At 43.4% G+C, this 15516-nt stretch overlaps 2 protein-coding genes and 1 non-coding gene across 3 annotated transcripts; 2 read left to right on the top strand and 1 right to left on the bottom strand.

Annotated features, from left to right (window-relative positions):
• Window positions 1-121: 121 nt before the first annotated feature.
• On the bottom strand, window positions 122-195 carry trnat-agu (transfer RNA threonine (anticodon AGU)). Its single transcript has one exon. It is a non-coding gene; the product is annotated as a tRNA-Thr (tRNA).
• A 4935-nt stretch (window positions 196-5130) lies between these two features.
• aldh3a2b (aldehyde dehydrogenase 3 family, member A2b) lies at window positions 5131-11385 on the top strand. Its single transcript, XM_062485761.1, has 11 exons — window positions 5131-5267; window positions 5866-6028; window positions 6281-6512; window positions 7736-7821; window positions 8001-8209; window positions 8570-8687; window positions 8780-8921; window positions 9136-9302; window positions 9424-9523; window positions 9615-9853; window positions 10238-11385. The coding sequence occupies exons 2-11, from the start codon at window positions 5867-5869 to the stop codon at window positions 10250-10252; spliced, it is 1470 nt and encodes a 489-aa protein (XP_062341745.1). The 5' UTR covers window positions 5131-5267; window position 5866; the 3' UTR covers window positions 10253-11385.
• Window positions 11386-11697: 312 nt separating this feature from the next.
• ca4c (carbonic anhydrase IV c) lies at window positions 11698-15478 on the top strand. Its single transcript, XM_062486270.1, has 8 exons — window positions 11698-11752; window positions 13602-13649; window positions 13883-14047; window positions 14160-14305; window positions 14409-14501; window positions 14657-14723; window positions 14840-15003; window positions 15094-15478. Exons 1-8 carry the CDS (start codon window positions 11698-11700, stop codon window positions 15277-15279), a joined length of 924 nt encoding a protein of 307 aa, XP_062342254.1. The 3' UTR covers window positions 15280-15478.
• The last annotated feature ends 38 nt before the right edge of the window (window positions 15479-15516 follow it).

Here is a 15516-nt window from a genome sequence, read left to right as displayed (position 1 = left end):
CAGCTGTGTGTCATGAAATATGAGTTCGTGAATTAAATCGTTCTGTCCAGGTTCTGAATTATTTAAACCTGTAAAATATTGAATCTTAAACCGGAATCCTTAAAAAACCGGAATCCTTAAAAGGCACCGCTGAGATTCGAACTCAGGATCTCCTGTTTACTAGACAGGCGCTTTAACCATCTAAGCCACGGCGCCATATGACGCGAAGGACGACATTTAAGGTTATGAATAAAAAATTCATTAACAATCACTATTTCAAACTATAGTTATGTATATTACGTAGGCTACGATTTAAACAAATGTCGAAAAACAATCAAACACAACATCGCTGTTTTTCAAAAACTTTATTCAATATAAATGGCACATCCGATAAATAACATTAACTAAATAAATCTATGAACCATTGGCCCTGGCATTTTACATATAAGATAATAAAGGATTCTCTGCAAATTATAACTTTTCCGTTGTGAAAAAAACTTTTAACCAAGAAGGTAATCAATCAAGTCCGTGGCAACTTCAAAGTCTGAGAAGATTAGGTTGTCATGGACGTCTTGAAAAAAGTCAAGGTCTTCGGGAGATCCCACCCGTTGACTTCCTCCTCTTGTTGCATACTGGTACTGCGTTGTCGGGCATTCTGGCACAATCTGCTCTGCTGGGCCCGAGCTGCTTCCGCACTGTTCCCGAGCATCTTTTGAAGTATCACAAGCAATAATACCTTCTAGAATGTCCCATGTACTGCATGTAGTCGATGAATTACAATACACTGAATCTGGCCGCTGATTGTAGTCCACGGGGAGACCACATGCGTCTTCAGTGGTTGGAGAGGTAAATCCGCATAGGTCCATTGACTGGGCTCCTGGCATGCAGACAGAAGAAAGCTTGGAGGACTGGGGTAGACTTGGTTCGGGGTATCTGGGTGGTGGTGAAGGGTAGCGAGGAGGTAGTGAAGGTTGACGGGAAGGTGGTAGGGGGTAACGGGAAGGTGGTAAGGGGTAACGGGGTGGTTGTGTGGGGTAGCTGGTAGGAGAGGGGTAGGAAAGGGGCATGTTGGTGAACATGTTTGGTGTGTAAGAGATCTGTGGAGCTGAATAGTCTGTCGATGGTTTTGCTGCTTCTGTCGGCTTCTTGCTCTTGAAATAACGTGCACGGCGGTTCTGGAACCATACCTACGGAAAGGGAAAAGTGGTTATGCTTAGGTTAGAGGTTATTTTCTTTTTCCAAAATCAATGCAGTGATGTTTTTTAAATGCATTTTAAGAACCGTCTATATAAACAGTGTACTGAAGGCTAGTGGCAAATTGTTTATCCAACAAACCTGAATCTTGGACTCGGGGAGCCCCGTGAGCGCAGCGAGCGACTCTTTCATTTTGACGTCGGGGTACCGCGTTAGGGAGAAGGCCCTCTCCAGTTCACTCAGTTGCCCTTTACTGAATGTCGTGCGCTTCCTGCGACGCCGGGAGTCTGCAATAACCCCTCGGAGAGCATCCTGGCGTACTGTGGAAAGACAAAGGTTATAGAACGGTCAATCCACATGCTCAATATCACAAAATGTGTTGTCACTAGGCCTATTTGCATAGCATAGCATAGTAAAATATGGACTGGTAATGCATAAACAAATACCTAGACTTTTCACAATTACTGCAATTCTATTAAATAAATGCCTTACCAATGCCGGATTCATGTGTGTAATCGTTGTTGTTGTTGGCATCCATAAACGAAGTTGTTGACCAGCCTAGTCCCGGGAACAGCGCGTTCATTTCTCCGGCGAATCTCGCACAATCCAACCCAAATGCCATATCTCAGTTGTATCTTCTGTAAAACGGCGTTCACAACAAATTACGCTTATCAAGGCCCCCCAAGCTAACACTTAGGTATCCAGGCAGACACTGACTGGCAGGTTTTGTAGTCTGAGTTAGGGGTCTACCTTGTCCCTCCCCTTTCACCCAATAGTTGTGGTTATGAGCCGCCAACGCGTGCCTTTCAAGTGCAACAAAGTCGTTAACTGCTGACCAGGTGAAGACGCCCTTTGATCCCAAACAAGGTGGTAATGGCCCCGTTTAGGCCAGACTGCCAGCATCGTTCTCACACTGCCAGGTAGCCTAATGACGTCCTCGTGATACATCAGAGGGCGAGAGAGATGGGCTGGTAGAGAGAAGCAAGTCTGTCTGCACCACATCCTTTCCTGCCAGACCCAGTTCACCACCCGCTGGGAGAAAAACCTTGGAGGTTTAACTTCAGGGATAACGTGTATATTGAGGGGTGTACTGTAAGTGTGAGGTGCAGTCACAAGTAATGCGTGGAGGTGACAGATCAGGCTGCTACCTTCACTTCCTGGTCGGCTTCTTTTCAAAAGAGTTGACACATAACATCACAGGATGAAGCAGACTAAAATAAGGACACAAGTCTGCCCGGTGCTAGACAGAAGCCCCCGATTCACAATCAAGTATCTGATTCGTTTTACGAAACGAAATGTGTTCAATTTACTCCTGGTCTGTTATTTTGTAATTTAATATGATCCTCTGCATCCTACTGTGAGATAACTAAATGACATAACTATTTTGCCCACTTAGGATTAAAGTGGTTAAAATATGAGATCAGTAATTAGATCAACCAACCATAGGCTACGGATCTGCATGTGATAACTGCCATGAAAAACATTACTTAAACTATGCAAAAACTGAAATGAGGGGTGTCCGCATCTTTAGAAATGATGGCCATCATGCCTTCATACATTACGTCAGCATGATTAATCCTGGTATGATCTATGGAAGATCATATGCCTAGCAATAGGCGCCAAATTGGCAACTAATTGCTGGTCATTGTGTTTTAATCCGACGAGCAATGGGGTCGTAGGTCATAACTGGCCATCAACCAATATAATGACCCCTTCAGAGTGGGTACATCGAAACCGAAAACATTTGCAGAATACTCGAAACCGCTCATGTGCTGTCATGTCCCTACAGGTCAATCTTCAATTTGTATCTGTTTAAAACAGTGTGTCAGTTACTTTAAAGTAAAGCGTATAAGAATGGAATTAAATAAAGAATAATATGTATTCTTCTCTACAATCTCGTCACGGGGCCCAACATTCTTAGCGGCGTCCCTGATCATATAGACCTATCTCATTTTAATTTGAGGAAGTCATAAATGGCGTGGCACAGTGTTATCAACCGGTCATTGCAGATTGTTTATCTGACCAGTAGATGGCAGTAGTAAACGTGCCAATGTGGACATTCGACTGTTGACAGACACTATCACCTCAGTAAGTGTTAAATCACTATCTAGTCTAGCTAGTTAAGTCTAGCTAATCACTGGCTAGTCTGCCAACATGGCTGAACAGGAATGGGTTGTGCTTTACTTCGGGGCTTTTACTTTTTCCGACAATGTTAAACACCAATAATGCAAACAATATAAATCCCATTTCAGAGAAAGAAAACATTTCTTTTGCCAACAAACATCATATTTATGATGGCAACAACAACAGCAACATGGAAACACAGTGGAGAAGTGTTTACAATGCTTAGGTGACTGAGTTAGATGTCAGTTTAACATAAAACTTGATTTACAGAGAGGATCATGGATGTTGGTGTAACTGCCAGGAGACTGTCAGTAAGATGTGGACATGGGGTGATGGATGATTGGGGTGAGAAGTCATTCCAGATTTACCACATCAGTGATGCCATGTACTCTCTTGAAAACATTTAGCCTTGGTATGTGTTAGGTGAGGAAATTAGATTTAATCTACTGTTATTGGCCGGGTTTCCCAGATTTGTTAAGAAGCTCTTAACGCTATGAGCTTCTTAGGAGCGTTCTAAGAGCGTTCTAGAGCGTTCTTAGAACGTTCCTAAGAAGCTCTTAGCGTTAAGAGCTTCTTAACGAATCTGGGAAACCCTGCCATTGTCTGAACTGTTGGCCAAAAGAAAATGTGGTAATCATAAAAGTGGATGCAGTGTTCATGGTTTTTGGTTTACTGCATTACTTTTTGCCTAACAAATTGAATTTTAATGTAATATACATGCACTCCCCAATACACAGTTGACATCACAAAGCATGTTTGTTATTTGTTACTTGTTAGTGTGTGTGCGTGTGTTTGCGTGTGTGTTCATCCTGTTTGTCTACCGCTCCCAGGAGTCAAGATGACACCCTTGTGTGAATGACCCTTCACTCCTTCAGCACCCCCCCCCCCCCCCCTATCTCAATACACAAACACAAGCCAGCATTTGATGTTGAAGCTATACACATTTCCTGTCACCCATAGAGGTTTCTAGGCCTGCGATGTGAGCGATGTGGAAGGGCACACTGCTAGCCTACAGTCCAGGCTTCAGAAGGCCTCTGAGCCTAAGTGTGAGTCCTTCTTGTCTTCAGATGACACTGCTGGATAGAGACCTGCATACTGAAGATCTGCCTGAAATAGAAATGAAGGAGAGTGACATGAATTAGACAACACAGCACTAGTAGACATTTACAAAAGATTCACTAAGACTACCAGTTATCCAGTTTGGTCTAATTAAATTACCATGTTACGACATAGTGCTTGAAACATCTGTGGCAATATTGGTAACATCATGTCCCTTTATCAACTGCATTTTTTTTGGAAGGCTGTACAACACTGAAGACTATTCATAACACCAAGAAACATAATAATAAAAAAAAATATTTCACAGTAATAGAGTAATAGTTTACACACCAGAGGTGTGGAATGGTCATGTCTGGCATATCTGTCTGTCTGTGTTTGTCTGTGTCTGTATCAGAGACATAATAATGTAATGACTTGCCCTTTCCTCTTATACTACACAATGTATTTGTCTATTATTGAGTAACTGTATGTTATTTATTCAATGCAGAATTAGATCAAATCATATCAAATTAATTTGTATAGCCCTTTTACAAGCAATGTCACAGAGGGCTTTTACATTAACTAGACCCATTTGTTGCAATAATTTCAGTAACTATTTTAGTCAGGCTCTCATCATCTTATCTGATTTGGATTGAGAATCTGGCTATTATAACTTAGGTCTGATGTTTAGGCATCCATTTATATACAACATGTATATTGTCTTACATTACTGTAACAAACTCGTAAAGACTGCATTTCTCCAACCAGGACCTCCTATTGACAGTGAGGCCACGCCCTTTCCAGGGTTGTAACGGGAGATCGTTATTATGCTCAGTCCGTCACAGATCCTGTTAGCTGCAGTGTGTTCCGCTTTCTACTTTCTGCAAAACATCGATAATACCCCGGTGTGACTCGGAACAACAGCCTGTCAGGTAAGATATTATTGTTTTACAGTATTACTGAGTTGTAGTAGTGATATAACTAAATGCAAAATTATATTGAAGCAGGAAACAAAACGGATAGAATGTCAGGTTAGCGAAAAGGAAATGAAAGGTCACGTTGGCTATCTCTTAGCCTAATCACCGGTTTCTTTCTAATGCAAAACAAAATAAACAAAGATGAAGCTAAGGCAACTAAAAGTTAGTCGCAAACAGGAGTATTTAGGTGAAGTTACATGTCGCAGGCTAAGCCTACAATGTAGGCAATATTTGCCAACATGTCGAAAACAATAAACTACAACAAATGTTACTGTAATAATGCAACAAAAGTTACGTAAAAGGATGTTATTTTAATGAGGGTCCAGCAGGGGGTTGTCAACAATGGGTTATGTAAGTGTATGCAACATTATATTAACAGAATAAGTTGCTAAGAACTGCCTAAAGCCATGCTATGTTGCATAATTTAGGCTGAACAATATCAATATCAAAGAGAGACTGAGCTGTAGTTACCATCATCAAACGTACAATAGGCCCTTAACAGTGAGGAAGCCTCAACTCTTCAACTGTTGTTAAGGTTTATTTTTGTGTTTAGAATGTCCCGGGAACAGGTTGCCGTGGAGCGCGCAAGGAGAGCCTTTCTGACAGGCAGGTCCAAGCCCCTGGAAAACCGGATACGACAGCTCAAGAATCTCCAGAGGTTGTTTGTGGAGAGACAAAAAGACATTGCTGATGCAATTAAGAAAGATCTCAATAAAGTGAGTCCAATAGCAGATCTGTTTGAGACAAGTGTGTGTGTTGGAGTGAGCCAGGTCATTTGTGTTTATACTATAATAATCCTCATCTCCTCTCTGAGACGATACTGCCTTTACCATTCAGACATTTACCTTGAAAATATCTACCTACAGAGAATCATTATACAATCAATCCCAATCTCTTGTCACCTTTTAGATGAAACCACAGGTGCTGGATGTTATGTATATATTTTGTGTGTTCCTTCAATGCTCCAGAGCGATGTCGGAACCCAGATCTACGAGACCCTGGGACTTGAGGGGGAGATTGCTCTGGTTGTGAAGAAGCTGGCAGAATGGGCTGCCCCGCGCCCTGTGGAGAAGAACCTGCTGACCATCTCAGACACAGTCTACATCCAACCTGAGCCCCTGGGCGTGGTGCTAATCATCGGGGCCTGGAACTACCCCTGGGCTGTCACCATACAGCCCCTCATAGGAGCCATCGCTGCTGGTAGGAGACCACCAGAGAAAAAACAGTGAATAACATTTTTTTTTTACTCAGTTGCAAAAAGGCAGAGTTGAGATACATTTGATTTTTTTACTCTCCGTTCTTCTCTGTTCTTTTATCAATTTATCCTCCTATCTCTCTTGGTCGTCTTTCAATCTCTGTATTGCACAACATCAACCTTCAGAATACTCATGTCAAAGACAAATCTATGAACCCTGGACTTCATTCCTATCAAATCATGGTCATAGGAGGTTCTGTGTGTGTGTGTGTGTGTGTTTGTACGAACTCTGACCGCCATTTCTATCAGTGACTGCACTAAAAGGACTAAACGAGCTGGTCGTGTATGAACCGCAGATAATCCCAGTCAGATAACCCTCTGATGGCTATAGACTGCAGTTGGTGAATTATTCATCATGAATTAGAAAGTGTCCTTAGCAGACTACTCAGTTATCTTAGAGCCTTAAGATGCAAGTGGTTCTGTCTCTGTAACCCTACTCACACCAGAGTTTACCATCACAGTCAGAGGCTTTCACTACACAGCATTTAGCTACCTGCGTTTTTTGTAGTTCACATAGTTTAGATTCCATGCACTTAAGCAAAGTGCCTACAATCTTTTTGGATTAACACTGAATGGTTTAGCCTACATTTGCGAGGCACTGGCAATGACATAAAACCATTCAAAGTAAAACCATTAAGCTGACTTTGTTAGTGAATGCATTTGGAATGTATTTCATGTATATGTAGCCTTCATTACATAGCTGTTAACTTGTTAACTCATTTCTTGAATGCTGAAATGGTTCTTTTGATGTGAATGGGTGTGTGTGTTTGCGTTGGACTGGACTTTATCCTTTGGCTCTCTGCTTGTTGTCAGCTGCAAGAGGGAGGCTGCGTGTCCAGTAGGTGAGAGGTTCCAGCCTACAGACGGCAGTGCTGAGCAAACTTCACTGCCAGTCAGACTGAGCCACCAAAATTAGTATCCCAGAATACATTTATACAGATATTATTCCTACAATGATTTTATCCCAGAATATGATCCCAAAGCAACTGGATCATTATTAAGTATCAAGTCATAATTCATATTTACATTCACATAATTATGACAATATTATCCTGTCAATCACTCTCAGCTGTCTTTGTTAACTTTTACTTCACTTTTTCCACATGAACATGCTCAGAGATGGGCTCCATCATGGTTATTCTCATGGTACTGTTGTGCCTGCTTACAGGCAATGCTGCTGTGGTGAAGCCCTCGGAGGTGTGTGTCCACACCGCCAAGCTCATGGAGGACCTGCTGCCCATCTACATTGACAAGGTGACGTATAGGAACCGGTCAGACCGTCTCTCCAATGCCTTTACACATGACATCACAACACCGCTATCGTAACGCCTCTACGACCCTGCCGTCGGATTGGGGTGCGTGTACAGGCACAGACAGCAGCAGGTTAACTGGGGTGTGTGTATTCCTGTGTGCGTCGTGTATGTGTGTTGTAGGAGCTCTACCCGGTGGTGACCGGCGGCGTTCCAGAGACCCAGGAGCTCCTGCGCCAGCGGTTCGATCACATCTTCTACACGGGCAACAGCATGGTGGGCCGTCTGATCATGGAGGCAGCAGCCAAACACCTGACCCCCGTCACCCTGGAGCTGGGGGGAAAGAGCCCCTGCTACATTGACAAGAACTGTGACATCAGCATGGCGTGCCGGTGAGCACCACGCCGCACAGCTCTCCTTCTTTTCGTATCAGCTGAGAGGGACAGCGATGTCATTGGATGTCAGTGATATTTGATAGTCGATAGTGTGGTTGGATGAAGCCATCTTGATGCGACAGAACAGAATCGAGCTTTTCTGAATACAGAAATACCGCACACGACTCTTTCTCTTTGTTTCAGGGTTGGCAGATACTACACTGTTGCGATGTAATAATAATGTTCATTTAGCAGCCGTTTTGATCCAAAATGGCGTACAGGGAAAGAAGAGCAACATATCAAGCCCTTTCTTGTGCTCGTAGTCATCCCATCTTTGTCATCCTCCCTCTCTTGCCTCTGTCTCTCTCTGTGCCTCAGGCGTGTGACCTGGGGGAAGTACACGAACTGCGGGCAGACCTGCATAGCCCCAGACTACATCCTGTGTGATCCCAGTATCCAGGATCGGGTGGTGGAGGAGGTCAAGAAGTCCATCAAGGTACAGTCCCCCTAGCCACAGGGCCACAGGCAAAGGGACGGTACCATCAGTACTCAGTTATCAGAACTGCCCTGTGTGTTTTATTTTGACAGGCCTTCTACACAGAAGACCCCAAGACCTGTCCTGACTATGGGCGCATCATCAACCAGCGCCACTTCAAGAGGATCATGGCGATGGCAGAGGACAGTACCATTGCACATGGAGGCGACAACGATGAGTCTGATTGTTACATAGGTACGGAGGTCTTATGGATTAAAAGGTCTTCACTGATAACATTATTTACTTGGAAATATAGTGATTACTCGGTTGTGATTTGGATTAAAAACAATTTTTTCCACTATGAAAACAAATTTGAACTTAATCTGGCACCCCACAGGTTTGTCTCATCATACCTAACAGAACTGTGCGATGTACTGGATGTTGACGTGTGTCTGTGTTCCCCACTCAGCCCCCACAGTGCTGCGGGATGTGCAGGCAGAGTCAAAGGTCATGCTGGAGGAGATTTTCGGTCCTCTGCTCCCTATCGTGACTGTCAGTGGACTAGACGAGGCCATCAGCTTCATCAACCAGAGAGAAAAACCCCTCGCCCTCTATATCTTCTCGCCAGATGATAAGGTGCTTCACACACACACACACACACACTTAGTGCACTGCTAGGGTAAACATGCTGCAGTGTCAGACGGTGACTTGTGGTTTGCAATCTTGTGGTGCTTTCTTTCTCTCTGCCTCTGTAAAGGTGATAAAGAAAGTGATAGCAGAGACCTCTAGTGGAGGAGTGGTGGCCAATGACTGTCTGGTGCACTTTTCAGTGAGTGCGCTTCCCTTTGGAGGAGTGGGTGAGTGTCTCTGTCACATACGCAAACCAGGCCACACACACACAGACACACACACACCCTGACCCATGTGTTCTCTATGGGTCCCATGCAGGTAACAGTGGTATGGGCTCTTACCACGGCAAGTTTGGCTTTGACCAGCTGAGTCACCTGCGGGGCTGTCTGATCAAGCAGCTGAAGATGGAGGGGGTCAACGACATACGCTACCCCCCACACACGCACAAGAAGCTGGGCTGGGCCCGGTTCTTCATCCTCAAGAACCCAGACCTGGGCTGGATGGGCCGCATGGCTCTGCTGGCTGTGCTGGCTGTGGTGGCAGCAGTGGTGCTACAGGTAGGTGGTCAGATGGCTGAGCGGTTAGGGAATCGGGCTACCAATCAGATGGTTGCCGGTTCAATTCCTGGCCGTGCTAAAATGAAGTTGTGTCCCTGGGCAAGGCACTTCACCCTACTTGCCTGGGGGGAATGTCCCTCTACTTACTGTAAGTTGCTCTGGATAAGAGAGTCTTCTAAATGACTAAATGTAATGTAAATGTAAGGAGAGAGGTGGAGGGAGGAAACCACATTTACTATCAGGATGAGAAGGATGTAAGGTTAGAGGAGAGTTTGCGAGGAGGAGAGCTGGGTGCACAGATGGAGAGGTGAAAACAGTGTGATGGTCTATTAGAAGTGCTGGTGAAAGACATTGATTGGGGGATTTCTGTTTGTATTTTTCCAGAGATTTCTGCTGTGAGGTCACAATGATATACTCTTGTTACCACTTATTAATGGAAACCACTAAGGAATGGACCATGGACCTCAAGAACTTGATGAACTCTATCCCAGATGTGTCTCGATAATGCTGCACCCTTCATCGTCTGCCTGACAGTGACAGAGAGATTAGGGGACACAGTCCCTTTTATATACATCCTCACTTAACCAGATGTATCATTTCAGAAGGAGTAATATTAGCAAACTAAAGATTTATTTAAATGGGACCTTTAACATGTTTATGGCACTTTAATCAACGTCTTATGTTATCAAAAGAAAGAAAAAAAAGCCTTAAATGTTCATTTTAAAAACCGTTTTACTACTTTGCTGCTTACACTCTTGTTAATGAAGTAACCATGCTGAAATGCCTTGGCAATGTTGTTTACCTGACTCCTACCCTCTGAAGTCATACAGTTGTTATGCATTCCATAGTATTCATTTCCAAAATGATTTGTCATAGAGTTTCTAAGGGTTTTTGCCAATCCTTTTACATTTATAAAGGTATGATCAAGAAATAATATTTTACTGGTGGTTCACTACTAAAACTACATGTTTGCAGTTATGCTTTAGTGGATACCAGAGAAGCACAACACGTTTTGTAACCATTCATAACACGTTGAGTCAGAAGGCTAGATTGCTTTTGCTGTGTTTTATTGCAATTGTTTATTCTCCATGCGTGAATGTGTGTTGGTACATCGTTTTTACTATACTGACTATATTGACACTGTTAATCCTATGAGGCCTTATTATGCTTGACTTCAAACACCACATCATCATCTTTGCTCGCATTTCCTCTCAATCTGTGTGTTGATTGGTTGAGCAGTCAATTGCAATTTTATTAACTTCCTCTCAAGCCACAGGCCTGAGCAGGGATGAAGGAGGGCAGGGACTAGTGAAAGGGTTGATTGCTACTCTTCAACATTCCTATGGCTTAGCCAACTTGACCAACTAACTGATTGTATTCTTTGAGGTAAAGTCAATGAAGCCATTGTATTCATTTTTTCATTTAACACTGTGACTGGAAGGAACCAGGCTTTTCCCATTGCATTTCAAAAATGTGTCATTGATTGACACAAGTTGTAATTCCAATTAAAAGAATTGCCATTCAAATTTAAATGTTGGTCTTTGTACACATGTCAAATAGCATAGTGATACAGCTATATTATGGTCTGGTCTACACAGTTACCATTGCAACCCGTGCTGACCTGGTGATCTGACCACAAGATGTCAATGTTACTCCTGCTACAGCTATCTAAGCAACAAGTGGAAAGGTCTCCTACAGTACACCTACCACATTCTCTGTCTCTCTGTCTCTCTCACTCTTGCACTTAATTTCTCACTGCCTCTGTCTACCTCCTCATAGGTGTGCATGATTGATAAATGATTGTGTCGTCTTGGATTGATGTGCTCTGTGTGTAAGCAAAAGCCATGGGTATCTCTCTGCTTCTCTTCGCACTGCTCTCCATTTTCTCCCACTGCTCAGGTAAGACTAACCACTAGAAATACTTTTAATACTTGAATTTTATCAACACTGGCCTGTGACCAGTGGCATTGTCAGAACCTTTTCCATGGGGTGGACAGATGTGTGGAGTAGTCTTTTTGGGGTGGGACATTAGTTGTTGTTTTTTACCATGTAAAGTGTGTTCAACTGCTAAATGGGGGTATATAGAAAGAAGCTGGATGTTGCCCCCACCCGACACAACAGTTATTGGCAAACATTGAGATTTTTCTATATACCTAGCCCCCCTGGCTATGCCAATGTCTGATGAACTGGTGACACGCTAATTCGCCACCAAATTTAGCTCAATGACATTTATTTCATCCGAGGGAGAGACTGTTCACCTTAGTTGATTTAATCTGTTTGATTAGAGGGAGAGTGACAGAAAATTAACCAAAAGGAAGACACTGGGTGATCTCAATTTCTTGAGGCACGTTTCAGTTTCTTGTTTTGCGATCCTGATACCTGTGTGTATCGGGCATAACTTGAAAGTCTTAACAGAAAATTGTATTTCCTAAATTTGTTGCTATTTTTGGAGTACTGTAATTCTCACACCACAACCATTCTGCATCTTGATGCCCTTTATTTAGGTCTGTGCCTGAGACTGTGTACTTGGTAATGTAGTATTGTAGTGTCTCAGAGTCCCAGATGTGAAAATAGACAGGTGCAAGTAGGCAAGTAACTGACTACCTGTGCCTGTGCATTGTTCTCCTGATGAGAAAGTGAGCTTCCTCCCAATGGGCACCTTTGTTAGAAGCACTCAGTGTTGGCATACAAATATGTAATCTTTATAATGGATTTGGTGCCTAGGACAGACAGTACAACCTGCCACAACAACATCCGGGAAACAACACAAACCCTCTCAACTTTCATCCTTAAAGGGGCAATATCAGAAGGACAAGCATGAGGAAATGTCACATTGACATATTATTTATAGGAGGCCTACTACCCATTTAATAAGTGATTTAGATCGAACTATGTTCATCAATGACCCCTTCTGAAACTTTTCTCTCTTTCCTCTTCACTGTTATTTACTGAACTGTACAGTGTCTTGTCCCCTTTCGAGTGTTTGTGTGCCCTCTGCTTAGGCCTTGGTTTGTAAATATGTGCCTGGCTCGGTAGTCTGAGAACTTGTGCCACAGGACAGATGGTTTTGTGAGGTCACTGAACATGTGTGAGGTCACTGAACACTAACCCTAATCAAGAGTTTGTGACTGTGTGTGTGTCAGTTGAAGTGTTGACTCATGCAGAACCCAATCAGATCACATTAAGGCTTAAATAAACATTATTAACATCATTATTTTGTAACTGGGTAACCTGTTCCATCATCTTTGTCTACTGTGACGGGAATGTATGGAAGAACTTGTCACAGCATCTCATTTCTAGTTAGAATCACTGAGTGAGTCTTTTAATGTCTCTTGGGAAATGAAAGATATTATTTGGCTTGTTGTCATTGTGTGATTTTGAACCCCAGCCTAAAACAGGCAGGTCAGGTCAGAACACAGGTAATATGTATATTTAGTCAATAATCTATCGTTTCTTTGTGTGTGTGTGTCTTTTTTGTGTAGGACTGCCATAAACCCTTAAAGGTCATCACGTGTGTTTGTCTGTGTAGGTCAAGAATTATGCTTGCTGACTAGGAGAATGAGCTGTGGTTATCAGAGCATGGTCAAATAGTTCCTATAAATAAGTAATAGTGTCAGTTAATAACTGTAGAAACAAAAGGTTGTTCTGCCAAGGTGGACCTGTGATAGGAAACCCCACGTCTATATAACGCCTGTGAATATACTTTGTGTAAGTTAAACTGAAAGTATACAGTGTGCTTCTGTTCTAGCTCAGTGGTGTTACCAGACCCAGTACTCCTGTGATGACAGATGCAAAGGTAAACAATGAGTTACCACAGAGAAGTGTAACTCAAACCCTAACACACTGAAGAGCCCACTTAAACACAAAAGAGCTCTTCTCCACAATGGAGCTCACTCAGATATCCTCTCATGTACATTAACTTTCTAGAATCTACACTGTCCCTCAGAACCTGGGCTTGCACCCGGGTTCTATTCCAATCAAAAGCCCTGATGTCAGCAAATGGATTCAGAGGTGAACATGTTGTTTCAGACCCCAGCCGCTGGTCAGAGCAGTTCCCAAGCTGTGGAGGGGATCGGCAGTCACCAATTAACATCGTGACCAGCCGTGTGCAGACCAATAGCAGCCTTGCACCCTTCCATTTCCATGCATACAATGGTACCTTTAACATCTCTGCGGAGAACATGGGACACTCTGGTGAGAATGCAAAGAAAACTTGAGACAAGTAAAGAATTATGTTTGCATTAACTTGCCTGGGAAATATGAATACGAACCTTGTAGAATGAATCTTTTCTTTCTGCTCTCCTAGTTCACTTTGACCTACCAGGGAAGGTGCAGGTGAGTGGAGGGGGCTTGCCGGACCGGTACCGGGCAGTCCAGTTCCATCTCCATTGGGGTATGGAAGGAGGACTTGGGTCAGAACACACCATAGATGGAGAGAGGTATCCCATGGAGGTATGAGGACCTGAACCGATAAGTCTCTTTTGGGACTTTTAGTTTCTTTTCATAGAATTTCTCATTTTTTCCAAGGCATTATTTTATGTCTGTTTCTCTGTAGCTGCACATTGTCCACGTCAAAGAGATCTACGCTTCTTTGGAGGAGGCAGCGCACGATCCCTCAGGCGTGGTGGTGCTCGCCTTCTTATTCGAGGTCCAGTAGTGAGCTTGATGTCATGGTCTCCGGCAGACTCCTGCTTTGCCATTGTCTTTTCCTTTCGACCTGTAACATCACATGTAAAAACTCCATCTTAATAACCTTCTGTTGGGTTCAAGTTCAGTTGTATATGTATCTCGTCTTCTCTCCAGGAGTCCAGTAATGATCAACCTCACATCAACACACTGATAGAGGCACTGGGGAAAGTCAGGCAAAATGGTACCTGCTCAATAATCTGAGATGCTGTACACAACACGCTCTAGTCTTAGACTTCATCTTCTGTTTATAGGATTATGTAGCATTGACAACCCCTCCTGTCCCTTCTTCTGTTTCAGGAACCAGTAGCCTTGTCACAGGGTTCCGACTCAGTGACATCATACCCTGCGCTAAGACCCTCCACAGTTACTATCGCTACGTGGGCTCCATGACGACACCAGGCTGTGATCAGGCAGTGGTCTGGACTCTGTTTCACCAGACCCTCCTCATTAGCCACAGCCAGGTATGAGATGACACTATAACAAACCCACTATGACCCCCACCCCCTTCTCTCCCAATCCTCCCTAACCCTATCTTCCATTTCACTCTCCAGTTGGTGTCTGTAGCCCAGCAGTGTCAGTTCTGGACTGGCCAGTCAATGCATGGAATCTTCCGGCCTGTCCAGCGGCTGAATGGACGGACTGTGTACAGGTCGAGTGCCAGCCTTGCTGTGCCTCGTCTGAGCAGCACTGGCCTGTGTGTTCTGTGTGTACTGGGGGCTCTGGGGGTTCTCTACTGAGATGGAAGCTAACTTGCTAAAAAGTACTCTAGTCCTCAACCTTAAAACTTCACTAATAAGTGTGACTGTAGGATAATGGGATGATTGTCTGTGAGGCACTTTGTTCTTTCTTATTTAACATTTTCAATTTGCTGCATGAAGGGCAAATCAAAGGCTTGTGTAAACAATAGTTATGCAATCAATACAAAACACTTTTTAAATGTGATAATGACCTGTGTTGTACAGTTTATTAAATCA

The sequence above is a fragment of the Osmerus eperlanus genome, chromosome 19 (assembly GCF_963692335.1).
Source record: "Osmerus eperlanus chromosome 19, fOsmEpe2.1, whole genome shotgun sequence".
Taxonomy (NCBI): domain Eukaryota; kingdom Metazoa; phylum Chordata; class Actinopteri; order Osmeriformes; family Osmeridae; genus Osmerus; species Osmerus eperlanus.
The sequence above is the reverse complement of the archived record's forward strand: the minus strand, read 5'-3'. Positions and strand labels throughout refer to the sequence as shown.

What these genes read in the sequence shown, in the direction of transcription:
- aldh3a2b (XM_062485761.1), top strand. Translation starts at nt 5,867, where the DNA reads ATGTCCCGGGAACAGGTTGCCGTGGAGCGCGCAAGGAGAGCCTTTCTG. An exon ending in AGGTCAAGAAGTCCATCAAG is followed by an intron (nt 8,688 to 8,779) that starts GTACAGTCCCCC and finishes TTATTTTGACAG; the next exon opens with GCCTTCTACACAGAAGACCC. An exon ending in GCTTCCCTTTGGAGGAGTGG is followed by an intron (nt 9,524 to 9,614) that starts GTGAGTGTCTCT and finishes GGTCCCATGCAG; the next exon opens with GTAACAGTGGTATGGGCTCT.
- ca4c (XM_062486270.1), top strand. Translation starts at nt 11,698, where the DNA reads ATGGGTATCTCTCTGCTTCTCTTCGCACTGCTCTCCATTTTCTCCCAC. An exon ending in CATTTTCTCCCACTGCTCAG is followed by an intron (nt 11,753 to 13,601) that starts GTAAGACTAACC and finishes CTTCTGTTCTAG; the next exon opens with CTCAGTGGTGTTACCAGACC. An exon ending in CTGTGATGACAGATGCAAAG is followed by an intron (nt 13,650 to 13,882) that starts GTAAACAATGAG and finishes ATGTTGTTTCAG; the next exon opens with ACCCCAGCCGCTGGTCAGAG.